This window comes from Neodiprion lecontei, chromosome 6 (genome assembly GCF_021901455.1).
Source record: "Neodiprion lecontei isolate iyNeoLeco1 chromosome 6, iyNeoLeco1.1, whole genome shotgun sequence".
Lineage (NCBI taxonomy): Eukaryota > Metazoa > Arthropoda > Insecta > Hymenoptera > Diprionidae > Neodiprion > Neodiprion lecontei.
The window spans coordinates 11,360,896-11,377,738 of NC_060265.1; the positions used below are offsets into that span (position 1 = coordinate 11,360,896).

At 36.8% G+C, this 16,843-nt stretch overlaps 1 protein-coding gene across 2 annotated transcripts in view; it reads right to left on the bottom strand.

The window, feature by feature from the left end:
- Positions 1 to 6,805: 6,805 nt before the first annotated feature.
- LOC107225144 overlaps positions 6,806 to 16,843 on the bottom strand; it is a 54,410-nt gene continuing 44,372 nt past the window's right edge. For both annotated transcript variants that reach the window (XM_046742847.1, XM_015665498.2), the window contains 4 exons: positions 15,486 to 15,596; positions 13,475 to 13,609; positions 8,669 to 9,235; positions 6,806 to 7,370 (listed from right to left, as the gene is read on the bottom strand). In XM_046742847.1, coding sequence (XP_046598803.1) covers positions 7,200 to 7,370; positions 8,669 to 9,235; positions 13,475 to 13,609; positions 15,486 to 15,596 — 984 coding nt within the window. In that variant the 3' untranslated portion in view covers positions 6,806 to 7,199. The remainder of the gene's footprint in view (positions 7,371 to 8,668; positions 9,236 to 13,474; positions 13,610 to 15,485; positions 15,597 to 16,843) is intronic.

The following is a 16,843-nucleotide window of genomic DNA, read 5'->3' on the forward strand; positions in this document are numbered from 1 at the left end:
ATTCAATATTTATCTTAATCGTTATGTTTCCAGTTCTATGCAAGTGTGAAGAAAAGAGTTTGTAAATTATTTGTCAGTTCTTTTATTACAGTAATTGAATTTCTAAAATATCATGTATAAATATATGCAATGGAATGGCAAGCCATGAAAATTATTCATACCTTACAAGTTATAGCATAGTATAATTACAAGGGATATCTTATCGCTATCAAAATGCTTCATCAACTACTAATACATGTACTAAGTATTGAGGAAAAACCAAAGTGAAAAACGACAAACTTCTGCCCTTTCAAAAATAATTTCCAGTCCTATAAAACTGCACATTAGAAAAGATTATTCGCCTATGAAATTTTCTTTGCTGGGTGGCTTAATATTCACCGGTATAATTGATAAAATATTTCGCTAGCGAAGATCGAGTCTCTTATATTCATATTTATATATGCATATATATATTTTTCACTTTGTCATTAATTTTTTTCCGAAGATCCAATTTTGATTGATGATGTAAAGATGCACGAACAGACATTAATTTTTGTCGAGAATCATAGCGTTTCAGTCTTTAGACTATTTGTTACGATTTCGAGTGTTTACAGAAAAAAATGTTTGCAGTGTTTAAATTTGAGATAAATACTTTAATTATATACTTGCGTGTAATACAATGTATAAAATTTGGCGTCATGCGGTCTTGCGGACTTTTAATTTACATAACATATTTATTATTGAAGTTATACTTCTTTAGGCGCGTTATGAAAAACTGATGAGAGTGAAATTTCAAGATGCGCGCGCATCACTGTAACACAAAACTAACAGGATGAAGTTGCCCACTCAACCGAATTCATTAAGTCTCGAAAAATTTGTGAATATTATTGAAAAAATTGTGCTAAAATACTTTTTCAAGTGCTCCAATATAATTGAGGTTAGTTATCCGTATGTATTATTTAAGTTGCCCACTCAACCGAATTCATTAAGTCTCGAAAAATTTGTGAATATTACTGAAAAAATTGTGCTAAAATACTTTTTCAAGTGCTCCAATACAATTGAGGTTAGTTATCCGTATGTATTATTTAAGTTGCCCACTCAACCGAATTCATTAAGTCTCGAAAAATTTGTGAATATTAGTGAAAAAATTGTGCTAAAATACTTTTTAAAGTGCTCGAATATAATTGAGGTTAGTTATCCGTATGTATTATTTATTGATATAAATTAAAATATCATTATTTAATATAATTAATACTAAATATTATTAAATTATCAATGTTGAATATTTATTATTGGTTTTTTAATATTTACAAAATAAAGAAATAAATTTAATAGAACATTTAATAAAAAGTTCGTGACAAAAATTTAATAGATTATTTAAATATAATGTAAGACATCCGTTATTTGTTTTATTGTTTTTTAATGATGCCAAAGAAGTATAACTTCTCACGCGCGTACATAAGTACACGCACCCATTTTTTTTTTATAGGTATACTGATCTTTGAAGAGGATGTGTCCGTGTGTAAGAACTGTTGTACGTAGATTAATTACATATATACCACTGATTATCATAATTATTATTTTCTTACTCCGATACTGTAGTTTCAAATAGATAAAATATACTTATTTACAAACACCTCGATGTTATATAGCCAGCTCTGCCACTGGTCTATAAAATAATTTTTTTCATTTAGCACAACTACGTAATAACCGTACGAGCTATTGTATATAATATAAATATTGATGAAATCTTATCAAAAATTGTCTATTCGATTATTATTTACGCTCAACGCAGCATTTATATTTTATATTTGTATAATATCTATGTATAATATAAGAATTAAAAATCTTGGGAAGATCTCCCCTCTCCCCGCCCCTCTCCCCACCCTCCCCTCCCCCGACCCACTCTGCCCCGCCTACTTCCACTCCTACTCCTACTCCAACTCCTACTACTACTCCTACTCGAACTCCTACTATTCCTACTCTTACTCCTACTCCAACTTCAACTCCTACTACTAATCCTACTCCTATTCTTCCAACCACCGCCAACCACTTCGGGTTATACCTGGAATAGTAATAAATATTTTTAGTATAGGAACACATGAAAAATATTGTGCAAGGATTAACGTAATTAATCAAATAATTAATAATGTAATAAATTGTATAAGATTATTCATAGCTACTGAATATGTGCTTGCGCGAAAAATGAATTGAAATAATTTATTGTAAACACGACAAATTTGAAATATTTTAGATGAAATATAATTACAAATGCCATCAAATATTATAAAAATGCTTTATTCACCGAGCTTAAATCCTCGTCCTCCTTGTCCACCTTGTGTCCCTCGTCCACCTTGTTCTCCTCGTGTTCCTCCTCCTCCTCTTCCTTGTCCTCCACCTCGTCCACCTCCGACCACCTCCAACTACCACCAACCACCTCCAACAACCACCGCTAACCACCTCGGGTTATACCTTGAACAGTAATGAATAGTTTCAGTATAAGAACACTTCAAAAATATTGTGTGAGGATTAATATAATTAATCAAGTAATTAATAATATAATAAATTTTATTAGCGCATTTATAGCTACTGAATATGTGCTTGCGCGAGAAATGAATTGAATCAATTCATTATAAACATGACAAGTTTGAAATATTTTAGATCAAATATAATTACAAGTGCCATCAAATATTATAAAAATATTTTACTCACCGATCACAAATCCTCGTCCTCCTCGTCCACCTTGTTCTCCTCGTCTTTCTCGTCCTCCTCCTCCTTGTCCTTCTCGTCGTCCATCTCGATCACCCGCAACCACCCCTAACCACCACCAACCACCGCCAACCACCTCGGGTTATATCTCGAATACTAGTAAATATCATTAGTAATAAAACACATCAAAAATATTGCGTAAGGATCAATATAAGTTTTGTATTGACACATTTCACCAAGAAGTTTATAAGAAAATTATCAAAAATTATTGAAATTTTATTAGCGCATTGACAGCTTTCGAAGTTGGACTTGCGCGAAAAATGAATTCAAATAATTCATTATAACCATGACTATTCTAAAAAACTCAACCAAAGTATAATTACAATCGCCGCTAAATACTATAAAAATGTCATACTCACTGTGCACAAATCCTCGTCCTCCTCGTCCATCTTGTTCTCCTCGTCTTTCTCGTCCTCCTCCTTGTCCAACTCGATCACCCGCAACCACCCCTAACCTCCTCCAAGGAGCACTGCTAACCACCTCGGGTTACACCTCGAATACTAATAAATATTTTCAATATTAGAACACATTAAAAGTATTGTGTAAGGATTAATATAATTCTTACACTAACACATTTTAGTAAGAAGATTGAAAAAATTATGAAAAATTATAAAAATTTCATTAGCACAATGACAGCTACTGAATTTGAGGTTGCGTGAAAAATGAATTGAAATAATATAATGTAAACATGACAAGTTTAAAAAATTTTACATGAAATATAACTGTCGATAAATATTACAAAAATGTTATAATCACCGTGCACAAATAGGATCATAGCTTTTTGTTATTGGCTTACATGAAAATAGTTGAATATAATGATTTATTTTGTACTATCATCGTATACAAATGGTTAAACAAGAAAAATTTACTCATCATTAATTTTCGCAAAATGGCGAAGTTATTAGCTAACCATTGAAGCGCCTTGCCGCTGGAATCTCGAATTGGCAGCAAAGATGAAGTGTGTAATTTTTGTCTGAAATGTAAAAACTAAAATTACTTTGCATTGAAATATATTTTTATCATCAATGAACTAAAAAACTCAGAAAAAACGTTAAATCACATTCATTTTCGTTCAGAATTTTTTCGGTAAAAATCGTTACTTTTTACGTTTGAGCGCGACAATTAATATGATATCACGGATTTTTGGGTCATTGTCGTACATCAACAATAGAATGGTGCGCGAACTAAAAATAACTAGGTTTAAAACACTCGCTCCCTAAAGCTTGCTTGGAGTCGGATGCCTAGCGTAACTGGTTTTTGTGCTCGTGCGCTCGCTTACTCGTTGTCAGTGTTTTACCAGATGACAGAGTTGTAGGGGAGACTGGGGCACGATGACTCCCCAAAACATTCTGGTATTTGCTTCACAGTGTACAGAATGAACACTGCCTTTGTGCATGTGGCGCAAAACGAATCTGCCCGTAAGATTCTATATGTATAATGCTACAAATCATGTTCAGACATGCATGTAAGCATAACGTATTGTGATTTTATGACAATAAATTTCGTCAAAAAATACCACAGAACAATTAGCTAGGTGTTGACAGATTTGAAACACTACGCACAGCAATTTTAGCTCTAATTGAACGGCGTTATTGTTATGTATTCCTATGTATACAATGCCAAACACTCACCAATTGCAATTTGTTGATCCTGGTCATTCGGTTTTTTTGTCCCATTCAAAATGTTATCTGAAACATGCATATTGGTGTGATAGTATAAAACATGACGTTTTCAATAATCAAACTTGCAACCTTGAAAATTAGCCCGGAAGGTCAAAAGTCATCAGGTCAAGGACCTGGACTGCCAGAGCTACGGAGCGCTTGTTCTGGATGTCGGGTTTCACGAGGTAGTAGACCTGGAGCGCAGGAACCATGGAGCGCGAATCCTGGAAGTCGAGATCCTGCAGGTAGTGGACCTTGAGCGCAGGAACTACGAAGCGCTTGTCCTGGAAGTCGAGTTTCGCTAGGTACCGTACCCGGAGCGCACAAACTACGGAGCGCTCGTCCTGGAAGTTGAGTTTCACCAGGTAGCATACCTGGAGCGCAGGAACCACGGAGCCCTTCTCCTGGAAGTTGAGTTTCACTAGGCAGCGTACCTGGAGCGCAGAAACTAAGGAGCGCTTGTCCTCGAAGTCGAGTTTCACCAGGTACCGTACCTGGAGCGCACAAACTACGGAGCACTCGTTCTGGAAGTTGAGTTCCACCAGGTACCGTACCTGGAGCGCAGAAACTACGGAGCGCTCGTCCAGGAAGTCGAGTTTCACCAGGTAGCATACCTAGAGCGCAGGAACCACGGAGTGCTTCTCCTGGAAGTCGAGTTTCACCAGGCAGCGTACCTGGAGCGCAGGAACTACGGAGCGCTTGTCCTGGAAGTCGTGTTTCACCATGTAGCGGACCTGGAGTGCAGTAACCATAGAAAATTACTCGTAAAGGTCAAAAGTCACCAGGTCAAGGATCTGGACAGCCAAAACTACGGAGCGCAAGTACTGGAGGTCGAGATCCACCAGGTGGAGGACCTAGGCAGCCAAAACTACGGAAAATTAGTCCCGAAGGTCAAAAGTTACCAGGCAGCGGACCTGGAGCGCAGGATTCAAGAGGTTGAGAACCCGATGCACGAAATCTGCGAAGCGCGAGTTTCATACGTCCTCTCCACTACGCGGTAGTTTCCGGACTGAGGAATTCGGCTAGCTGATTTTCGTCGTCGATTACCATAGATCGATGACGTCAAGAGAGAAAAAATTTTAGGTGACGTCACTTTCTGAACCTCCGAACATCCGAACATATAAAATTTGGTTCCGAACTTTAATACTATGTATGATGTACGATGTATGATAATGTATGATTTACGTTTTCCACAATTTATCCAAGCGTAAATTGTCTGTTACGAATAGACGTGATTGATTTCATAAATAATCTATTAAAGTAAATGTTATTTGACTATGAAAAGTAAATTTAAGAATTAAATTTTCTCGCCTCTTTAGAACCAGTAATAGTGCTGCCCTCAACTATGACAGGGTCCGAGTGAAGTCCATAGACTTATAAAGATAGACTGAGCGCTCCTATAAGATGTACTGAAGCTTACATATAAAGGGCAGAGATATATCGGGAGTACTGCTCTCTCCTTTCAATCGGCGTCATGGTGGGAGACAACGGAGCAGTGGAAGTGGAACAGCTATAGATATAGACGCATAATTTCGCCTCATTCTCCTCTACCGCCTCCATCACCGCCACAAATATCGTCAGAGAGAGAAGGGAGTACTCCCGGCATATTTCTGTCCTTTAATTGATTGCTTCAAGCGGCTCATAAGAGCGCTCAGTCTATCTTTTGTAAGTCTATGGTGAAAGACCTCTATAACGGCACATCAACATTTTCATAACGTTTGAAAAGAGCGAGAAAGAGAAAAAAAATAGGAGAAAGAAAAGATGACACAGCTGTCGGCCGTTCGTTCTGTTAACTTCAGTCTTGAACAGCACGCCGCATTGCCGTGCACCACTCGGATGTTTTCACGAAAATTTTGCTCATTACCGAGGCTAGATGTTACACATTGTTACCGACTATCAATTTACAATGAAAACTTGTAAATTTTTTCTGGTTTTCTCTACTTCTTCTGCATTTTGAACTACATCTCTCTGTATTATAATTGATTATCGTGTGAATTATTGATGCTGCTGATATAGAATAAATCCCAGACAATTATTTTTATTGGAATTCCAAGATTTCTTAAAATTAATTCCATTATAAAAAGTATATGTTTTAGGGGGCTCGCCCTCTACATCCCCACCAGGGCCTGCAGTCCTGTACTCGCTCCCATACGTTAACTACCGCCGACCTACGTCCGTGTATTACTTTTATGCGGTATTTGGATTTCCTCTTCTTTTTTTTGAAGTCAATATTGTGAACATAGTTGAGTCTGAAAATTCTATATGTAACCCAGTAATAAAAGTTGATTATTCCCTTGTTACATAATGTACTGTGACAGTGTTACATCAACTCCATGTAATAATCTGTAGAGGTATAATTGTTATTATTTATCATTGCAAATATCAGGAGACGTTTATCATGTATACATCCTTTATTATAGCAATGCCTGTATTAATTGATACGACGTACCACATACATACATATGTGCGATATATAGTGATAATAATATAATTAAAAAGAATAATAAGCATAATCGTAAAACGTAGTAATGGTAATAATAATAGTAATAATAATCATAAGAATGATAGTTGCCTATAAATAGGTTCCATTGGTCAATACATACAGTATGTATATATGTATACATACCTAGCAATAAATAATACAAAAAAAGTATATATCTATATAAAAAATTGTAAATGCGTATATAATTATGTATATAATATTGATAACATTACCTATGTATGTATAGACTAATATGATGTATATTTATATATGTATAGCAAAATTTACAAATGAATACATCTAGAAATTTAATCTTGTCGGGAGACACTGTCGATTGTGTTGATCTTTATGGTAACCTTGTTACTCAGAACAGCAGCCAACCTTTCGACATTGCTTTGCGTTATAATCGCTGGATTTTCAGCACCGAATCTAGTCGGGGATGCCGCGTTGTTCGATACCGGTCTTGCAGTAGCGTTCTCCTGGAGATCAAATATAATAATTTATGTATTGCATTTTTGAATTTTCCGCTGTTTCATAACAATAAATACAAACTCATTCTAGAACAGAGTCTAGCTATAGGGTAGAGTCTTATTAATTTTAAAACTACATCGTACTTCGAACTTACGACGTAAAGTAAACTTCAGCTAATCATCAAGATTTCCAATATGATGGTAAATCGTACCCAAGATAAGTAAAAATTGAACTTTCTAAAACGAGAATGTTGAAGTAAAAATTTTTCTCGTAGTACAGTTTCCCTTTTGATGCATATGGGAAAATCTTCGTATTAGTTTCTCGAAAGCAAATTTTAAACGTACAGGGATTCGAGACAAGTTGACTTTTCTCATTCCATTCTTACTAAAAACATAGTCCGAATAAATTTCGAAGAAAACTTATATCACAACTTAATCAAAGCAGGTATACCCTGATTGATGGAACTAACCAATGAAGATAAAAAAAGAAATGCGAATTGCTTCCTAGTTTCTAAAAATTCAACAAGTGTAATACATATACGTGTCGTCATACCGGTAGGTCTGAATTTACGCGTGTCAGACTTTCACGACACATTCCCATCTCATTGTTGAGATAAAAATCAAAATTTCGTTAGCTTTGCCCCTGCAGCGGTAAAGAGGTATAATTTAAAAACGTGTAAGTACTTTCTCGCTTGCTACAATGAGCTGAAAATCCCTAACGCGTTTCGTACTAATGAATCAAAATGCTGTATTCCCAAGGCTTGGGGCGTAGTTTCTATCTACTCCGTAAATTACTACACAGCCTGTTGCATCGACACGGAACTGAAAAGTAAACTGTATCAAATTCTTCTCGCAAGCATGCACATTGTACACACTTACTGGTAATCTCGCGGATTAAATTCTCGGTAATTGGAACTTGGTTGAAGATGAACATTAAATTTAATATCCAACGAGCTCTGAAAAGCAGTACAGAGCTAAAATAAAATTACAAATGTGTCTAACAACAGCCATTTCGGATTAGCGCCTGGGTTCAAATCTACCTGATGAATATCCTAAAGAACAATATTTTTCTCTGTAATGCGAACCTGGAACTAACGGACTTTATTTTACGTCAAATATTTTTATAGAAACATTAATTGTTTCATTCGAATGTGCGACAAATATTTTCACACTTCCATGGATTCAATTTGCGGAAATCACTCATACGTCTGTGTTATATGTACTGCAAAAAAAAAGAGTTTGTTTGACTCGTGACTACTAACATCGTCGTAATAATCAGTGTATAAGGAACATGTCTCGCTAATTACCCCGTCAGTCTTTTTTCTTAAATTCGACCTCTGCAGCGTGGCCGCCAATTCGTTTTGAAGACGCGATGCTACCGGCGCCGAATCCGTCGTTTCAACCCCCTTGGCTATCGGCGTCGGCGTCGGAGTACCCGTCGGCGGTTGGCCCCCCAAAAAGTCCAATTTCGACGGTGCCTTCGCCTCGCCCGAGTAAGCACCTATCCTGATGGCAACTTTCCCCTTGCCGACGACGGTGTTGACCGGTGCTGCTGCCCCGTTCGGCATGCTAGGCGCCATCGGCACCGTCGGCTGTTGCTGCTTTTTCGTATCCCCGCTGCCCGTTGGACTTCCGGTTCGTCGAGCGCTGCTGTCTAATTCATCCCGGGATGCCGGGAAGTAGGTTGACGGTGGTTTCGGCGTCGCGACGCTCTGCGGCTCCTTCAATTTGAACGACTCTATGCTCTGCATTTCCACAGCGTCGTCACTCGCGTTTGTTTTTGGTTTTTGAGCTGTTACTCCGCGAGGTGGCGGCGGCGGCGGCGTCGGGGCGCCGGGGTTTTGGCGTCGCACTACGCCGTTGACACGACGTTCCTGCGTAATCGACAGAGAGATCAAAGTTGGTTAATTAGCTGCTAGCCTTATTATACCGTGCATACGTCGTTGAGGAAACTTTTGAATCGTTTCAGGCGATTTCAGAGACGCTGTTTATCGGTTTTACGATTAAGTACACATATTATGGAATATCAATATGTGGTTCGATGTAGAATTTGATGATTCATCTACTATCTGTTAACGTTGAGCATGTTATTGCCTTCGTATCGAAACTGAGAAATATTTGATTTTGGGAAAGATTAATAATTATGTAATGCCTCGCACTCGTTATCATTTAAAGACAATCGCGTATATTATACATGTAGAATACAATATGAACATTCTATGACTGAAAACCACAGAATTACATCGAATGAATTCACTTCTATTCCCTGTAAGCTATTAGACAAATTTTCATTACAATTCGCAAGGAAAGATCCGTTATACATACTCTGGCATAACGAAGAGGAATTTTGAACTGAATATTATTGGTTTAGTTCGAGAACATCGTTATTTTAACATGTTGTTACTCAATTTTAGCTGTCGCTAATCAACGATGTGATCGGTAGAATCGCTTTTACTTTACACTGCCCTTGGCTGCGAGAAGTGACTTCACTTATCACAGGTTCCAACTTTAGCTTTGATTTATTTCGAAATATTAATGGATGAATGCTGCAAGAGAACGTGAGATTTCGAAAAAGTTTTCTGTACATGTACGATGAAATACTGAATAATAATTCGAGTTGAGGTTAAGGATTCCTAGAAAAAATATCTATATTGGAAAAAATATTATAATCGTAGCCTATAAAAATTATTGCTTTGTCGTAAAATTTCGATAATACGTTGGAGATTTGAACCTACGAGCCTACGTATCGATAAACAATCGATAAGATGGGTAAATTAGACATTTGACTCACATTGTAAGGCGTAACTGTGACTAAAACCGATGATTTTCTCGACGGTTCCCCGTTTTTGCTCATCCTCGTACGAAGTAATGTTCCCAACTTTGCAGGCTTATCATTTAAGTAAGACCAGTCGTTTGTTCTCAGTGCGGTATTCATTTGTTTTAACGTCTGTTTGCACTACTTATCTGTATGTACACATTCACCTGTACGTTCTGCGCTTCGCTCTACAAACCAGCAGCCGCTTATACATACACGCACGGACACACACGTTTATTAGCCAAGGCTTGTTTTTCCTCCCAATAAATTACCAATGATCTCTATATAGCTTATTTCACTCTGCGAAGCTTCGTCCGTTTCATAACCACATTATAGGCCCAAAGCTTCGAATGACGCACGAGATTTCATATAATTTGATTAAACTATGTGGCTATAACTTTTTTCCAACGGAGTACCGGTATCGCGTTATTTGTAGTTTGTTACGTTTCCAGGAAATCATCAATTCCGCGGTTATTAAAGCGTGCGTAAACCGCCGCATTAATACATGTATGTACTTACATATACTCTGTATATAATATACGTCGTATTGCGCACCGCCAGTTAAGGTACAGATGTAATATCTAGGCTAGATACGGTCAATGCTTATTCCGGTCGATGAATGAAATTCTTTCCCTGGCTTGCGATGTTATAAGAAAAGAATCGGTATACTGTTATCTTAACTTGTAACATTTTCTTTATAAGTTACCTAAAGCCGGCTAGACGCGCTATTGTTGTAGGTGTATGTACAACTTAATCTTCCTATTCTAAACATAGGCCACATAATGCCGTACACTGCGAAACATCATTATGCAATTTCACTTTACGTCATGTAATAATTGTTCATTATCTAACAAACGACAGACAATATAACGAAGTTTCATCGCGCGTGACAAACGCAAGACGCGTGTTGAAGTTCCGATATATCATGTAGTTCTTTCACACTTATTATCTATGTATACCGAAGTTCAATTATATGATCGAAAAAAGTTGGTTCAAGATAAAAATAAATTGAGAAATGTATCATTGAAGTTGTCCAATCGCGATACGTATAACGCATCTGCACACAAGTGTACGTACAGGTAATAAAAGTTTTTTAATCATACTAAAAACTCGTTGGCTGTATTAATAATATTGTTGTGAGCGTTTAAATTTCACGCACCGTAGTAAATCACTTTCAATCCTACCGCGGAAACAAATTTTATCGTCAGTAAGTACAAGATCACTTGTAATTGTGGAAATAATATTCGGGGAAAGCGAATGATGGAAACCTGTTTTGTTTTTATTGTTCAATCACGAAAATCCGACCAAAAATTATCGTTCTCGTTTTATTGCCGTTGTAGGCTCTGTATTAACTATTCGCTCGAATCTTCATCTTCGCTTGGGTATAATATCGTGACTATATAACCACTGTTGCTTGAATGAGTGAACACAGGCGACTGAGCCTCGCGTACCTGCGTGTCTTTAGCCACGGATATAATGCTACATTTCCTCAGAGTGGGTAAGTACGCTTCTTGACTCGGTTGGTTCCGCAATACAACTGACAATGTGCTTGCTAGGAACACGAACACGAACGCAATCGATTGCACTCTTCGGTGTTTCACGGGTAACAATCGTCATACCGCGTTCTGCATCTCACTCGAATGCAGCGGCTTGGCATAACACGCTTTGCCCGCATTCGATGTGAATTCTGAACACATAATTCCTTCGGACGTTTATCGCAGGTGTAAATTTCTGTGCGTGTGTGCGTCGTCCGAGCACACGAAAGAGCGATATAACACGCGCGTGCTTATCGCAAATCCGTGAATACAAGGTATACGTAAGAGTGTATGCGCAATCTATATACACTTCCAAGATCGCTTGTTATACTTTGAAAATTACGGATTATATACGTGTGCACATTCCGATTTTATCTCAAAATGTTCATAATCTCGCTCGAAACGCTTGCCGCAAAAATGCCGTACTGATTTATAAATATAGTGCCCTCAGATATGCTATCGGAAATATGTACTGCACCATTCGACCACGCATATAAAAAGGAGCTAGTAAAAATTTAAAAAAGATAATTATTGCTGTACTTGAGGTTTGGTGATTTCCCGCGATGTTGTATTAACATGTGTCTTCTATGAAATCGCTTGTTCGACGTAGATAAGATTTGTTGGATTCATGTTTCCGTATTCCCCAGTCCGAAAATTTTCCGTGCCATTTTTACTGACTCGGTGAGAATTTTTATCTAATCATACAATCTAAAAAACGTATTGTATCGTTGAACAGAGTTCTTTCATTGAAAGAAGAGGAGAAGAGATGAGAAATAAATTGTACAAAAAAATTGTTTGGTTATTTCTGATAAACTATACGGATTTAGAGGTGTAAACGTATCTTTTTCGAAATTTTATACAACACTCAGACGATCGCGGAAGTTAATTTATTACCGAAACTGTTTTGATGAACTAAGCTAAAAGATCAGACCACATCATTGGTAACCTCTGTGAGAGGTTTCAGAGGATTCAACATCATGTATTTTAATTAATGGCATACTTTTAACCGCAGAGAAGATTACACAGCTTAGGAATTTCTGTTAATTTTGAAAATATTACGGAAAACCCGTGTTACAATTAACAAGTCCATTAATTTCAAATTACAGGCTAATGTTGCTTCAGAGTAAGAATGAGTGAAAGATCAATCTTTCATCACGAACTCGTAAATTGATCGACACCGAAAATAAAGTACCTAAAGACTTGAAGAATAGTACTAATAATAATGATTGCAGGCGCTTGCGTGCGTATGTATACAACGCATATCTTTTATCCATAATCACACTTAAATGATATCACACGTTGTACACTTGTGAATTTGAATGAAAAAATTCTATCAGGTATCACGAGACACGACAAGAGAAGCAGCGGCATTGCTCAGGCAATAAAACATTTACTGTTAAATTGATGTAAAGTGATAAAGATCGTTAGATAGCACACATAATTTGGCGGCTGAATATACGATTATGCATGCTAATCGAATGACGCATTTGCTTCAAGCATCATACAAGCAGTGACGAATAATCACGTCGATAATGATCGACATTAGGTACACACAATTTCACGAAATACATTTGTAAAGATATTAAACTGGTGCAACATCTACAAATAATGTACAGATGTGCGAATATGGAAATCCAAAGGATCCTCTGTAGATAATTTGGAATTACGTATAATTTGCATATCAAACGAGACGTCTCACTTTCTTGCATTCTGTTATACGTAAAATTACTTGTTAATAACAATGGTGGCGGTTGAAAAATTACCTGTTCCGAAGTTTCGGCAGCCGGAGTCGAAACGTTGTTCGGTGCAGCAGCTGCCTGCTCGTCAGCGCCGTTGGCTTCTCCGTTCCGTTTACAGTTGAACATTCTTTGGTGGGCGCGTTTGAACTCCTCCATCAACTACGAAGTGTCGAATAAAGTGTAACTGAATCGATGTTTCGTTGGGTTAGGCAAGCTTCAGAATTATATGCTCTGTTACAGGTGTTTCGGAACTCGGAAAGGCATGCTTCGTTATCGCTTATTATTTACGGCTAACACACTACGCCAAATCACCATTATTCATTCACAGTTGACTAACTTCGGGCATTGTGCCTATATCTGAACCACGTGAAACGCGACGAAGATCCGATCCGATGTCCGGGAAGTCATTTTTACCGGTTCAGAATTGTACGTATTCCGTATTCACACGTTGGGACGGTTCAAGCCAAAAATAAAACTTCATTGTACCAGTTAACGAGATTCTCAAATTATACTGACTCGCGTCCTTTCAAAATGCCCCGTCAATTTTAAATTAATACAGAACGATGTTTGGAGAAAAGTCACGGTATTTTTCTTACTAGATAGAAAAATATTTTTGTAAGTTTTGGTTGAAATGGCGAACTGTTCCAGATGAAAATTTGGTTTCAGTGAACTTGGAAGTCGGTTGAGAAATAAGTAGCAAAAATTTCAGATTCACTTGCTCTCCAACTTTTTCCCGTCAAAAATGTATTTGATTCGGAGAATTTAACAGGTTCTCATGTTATTGAGATATTATATTAACCCTCCCTTTCAGTAACAAAAGCCACTATAGTGGTGCGTGGTTTTTTTTTTTTGTCGTTTTTTTATATTTCATGCAAAATCCTGAATTTTTTTCCAGTTTCAGGTAGAAAAATACTTAAACTTTGGAATAATTAGGAATTTTTTTTTAATCCATAATTACTTACAATTTTTATAAATAAGCATATGAAACAAAAGTATTCTTGTGAATGTAATTTGTTAGCGAAGAAATTTGACAATAAACGTATACTAAAAACGCTTGGAATTCATTGGTTTACAAACAAAGATCTCAGAATGGCCATTAGATTTACAAAATTTAATGCGTAGGGGCAGTTTTAACCCTCCTAATGGGTGCGTATAGATACTATCAAGGATTGCACTTATTCTAGGCCTACAATCGTACTGTCTCAAAATAAATGTTCATATAAATCTCATTTAAGAACGCTACCCAAAAGAATATTGACAATTCACCCAGTTTTCACCCCATTGTCGGGGTTGTTTTTAATTTTAATAAATTTTTGACATTGGATTCGTATTCAGTGTCGGAAAATACATAGGAAACGTATAATTGCACTTCCGTGCCAAAAAAAAAAAACTAAATCGCGTGACTGAAAGGGTTAAATTAAAATTTGGAGGTCAAGTATTGGTATAATCGTGACAATTTTTCGCAATTGGGTGTAAGTTCAAATATAAAAGTTTGTGCGGAATTTTCTGGATTTCGTTATCGTTTTTTTTTGCTATTATCTGATTTCAGTGAAAGAACAAGATTTTGAAAAAGAGCCGAAGATTAAAAGAACGACGAAGAATAATTAAAATGTCATTATAAAAACTTGCGCGTGCATTTTACTCAGGTAAATCGGAATAATATCGCTTATTTTTCTAAGGAGGCTACAAATTACACCTAGAATTCTGGGATACCTGAAATATTTGCAACATTTGATATTTTCTCGCGAAAACTCGCGGAATTACATATATTGCGCACAAGTTACTCGGCGTTGAGTCGCGAGTAAGAGGTTTATATAACTTAGTTTCAAAAGTTTTCCATCGGTCCGTAAACGTCTGTAATTCATGTAGTGTAAGTCAACGGATTCGCGACCAATACAAATAAAAAAAATTGCTATCAGTTTTCATAAGAAAAATTCAGATGAAATCGTAGCTTAATTGGCTGGAAATATTTATCAATCTGTACTGATCTGTATGTTCTTCGTTACGAAAATGACAATAATAACGAAGTACTTACCTTATCATGAGTGATTTTCTGTTCGTGAGCCGGTGAAATTTTAGACGGTTCCACCAGCCGCGAATTTCGCACCTCTTGTGCTTTCGACTTGTCTTGTGTGGCCCTCGCTTTCTGTAATACATAACAATATACGTATATTACATCACTACGGCTAAACATGCGAAGTCGTCGGATTGTTTATAAGAGTTTGCTGGAGCAGCGACTACGGTTAAGAATGCGTCGCCTATAAAACTGCGCCAAAAAGCATTAAAACGTAAAATTCGTGAGGCGAATAACGAAATATTATCTTAACGCAAGGTGGAATGGAAAAACCTTGAATTCAAAGTAAAAACGCGCAGTTTTCGACAGCCTTAGAGGAAGAAACTGTAAAAATGATTCGTAAACAAGTTTGTTGGTAAACATCAATTTTATACAAATTATCTGAGCCAGATGATTACTGTTTACTCATTAAACTTCTCTGCAGCAACAAAAAAGAAAATCGTAAGTGTGTATATAAACTTAGGTAATTGTTTTCGTCCATCAAAAAAACGTTAACCTTCTCGAAAATATATGTTGGCGATTTGTAGAAATGTGAAAAAGCTTGAATTGAACTTCGGATTTGTATTCTTTACACGTACTTTACCCGATGCCGGATATATATCACTATCTTGTGTGAAGAATAATTTTTCATCAACATGACTAGCTTGAAATTCGAGAATAACGTCAGTGCGAAGTTATGTAATTTCTATACCGTTGGGGCTAATTATCTCGTATACTTCGATTACGTCACGCATTGTGTGCATACAATAGAGAATAATAAGTGACCTCACTGTCAGAATTTTTCACCCGGTAAATACTCGAATGAATGCATCCGTATGCAAAGATTGACCAGGTCTCATCATTACTATTATATACTAAACTTGACAAAAACCAGTCAGACTGATTCCTATGTACGTATAGATGAGACGTATGGCTATATTGTCCGTTTGTATCAGATGCTTTACCTGGAAGTTGATGTGAGTGTATTTATTCTTGTAAGTTTAGAGTAGGTACAGTATATATAATTATATATATATATATCATGCGAATAAGCATCTGCTAATGTTTATTAACAGCATATGCCTCGCGAAGGTCAGTGTCAGTCTCAGTATGTTTTACATAGCAATTGCATTATGGTCAAAGCAGCCTGTTGCCGACCAAAGGCTTGTATCAAAGTGTATAAATGAATTATACGTGTACTTATATTATATTCGAACCCTGTGCAGATATATGAATTTAGAAACGGGAGAAGCTGAACACCTTATTGTAATATGGTATCGAAAATACGAATTATCAATAAACTGTTACTTCTTTGAAATGAATGAAATTTTTCGGGCGTA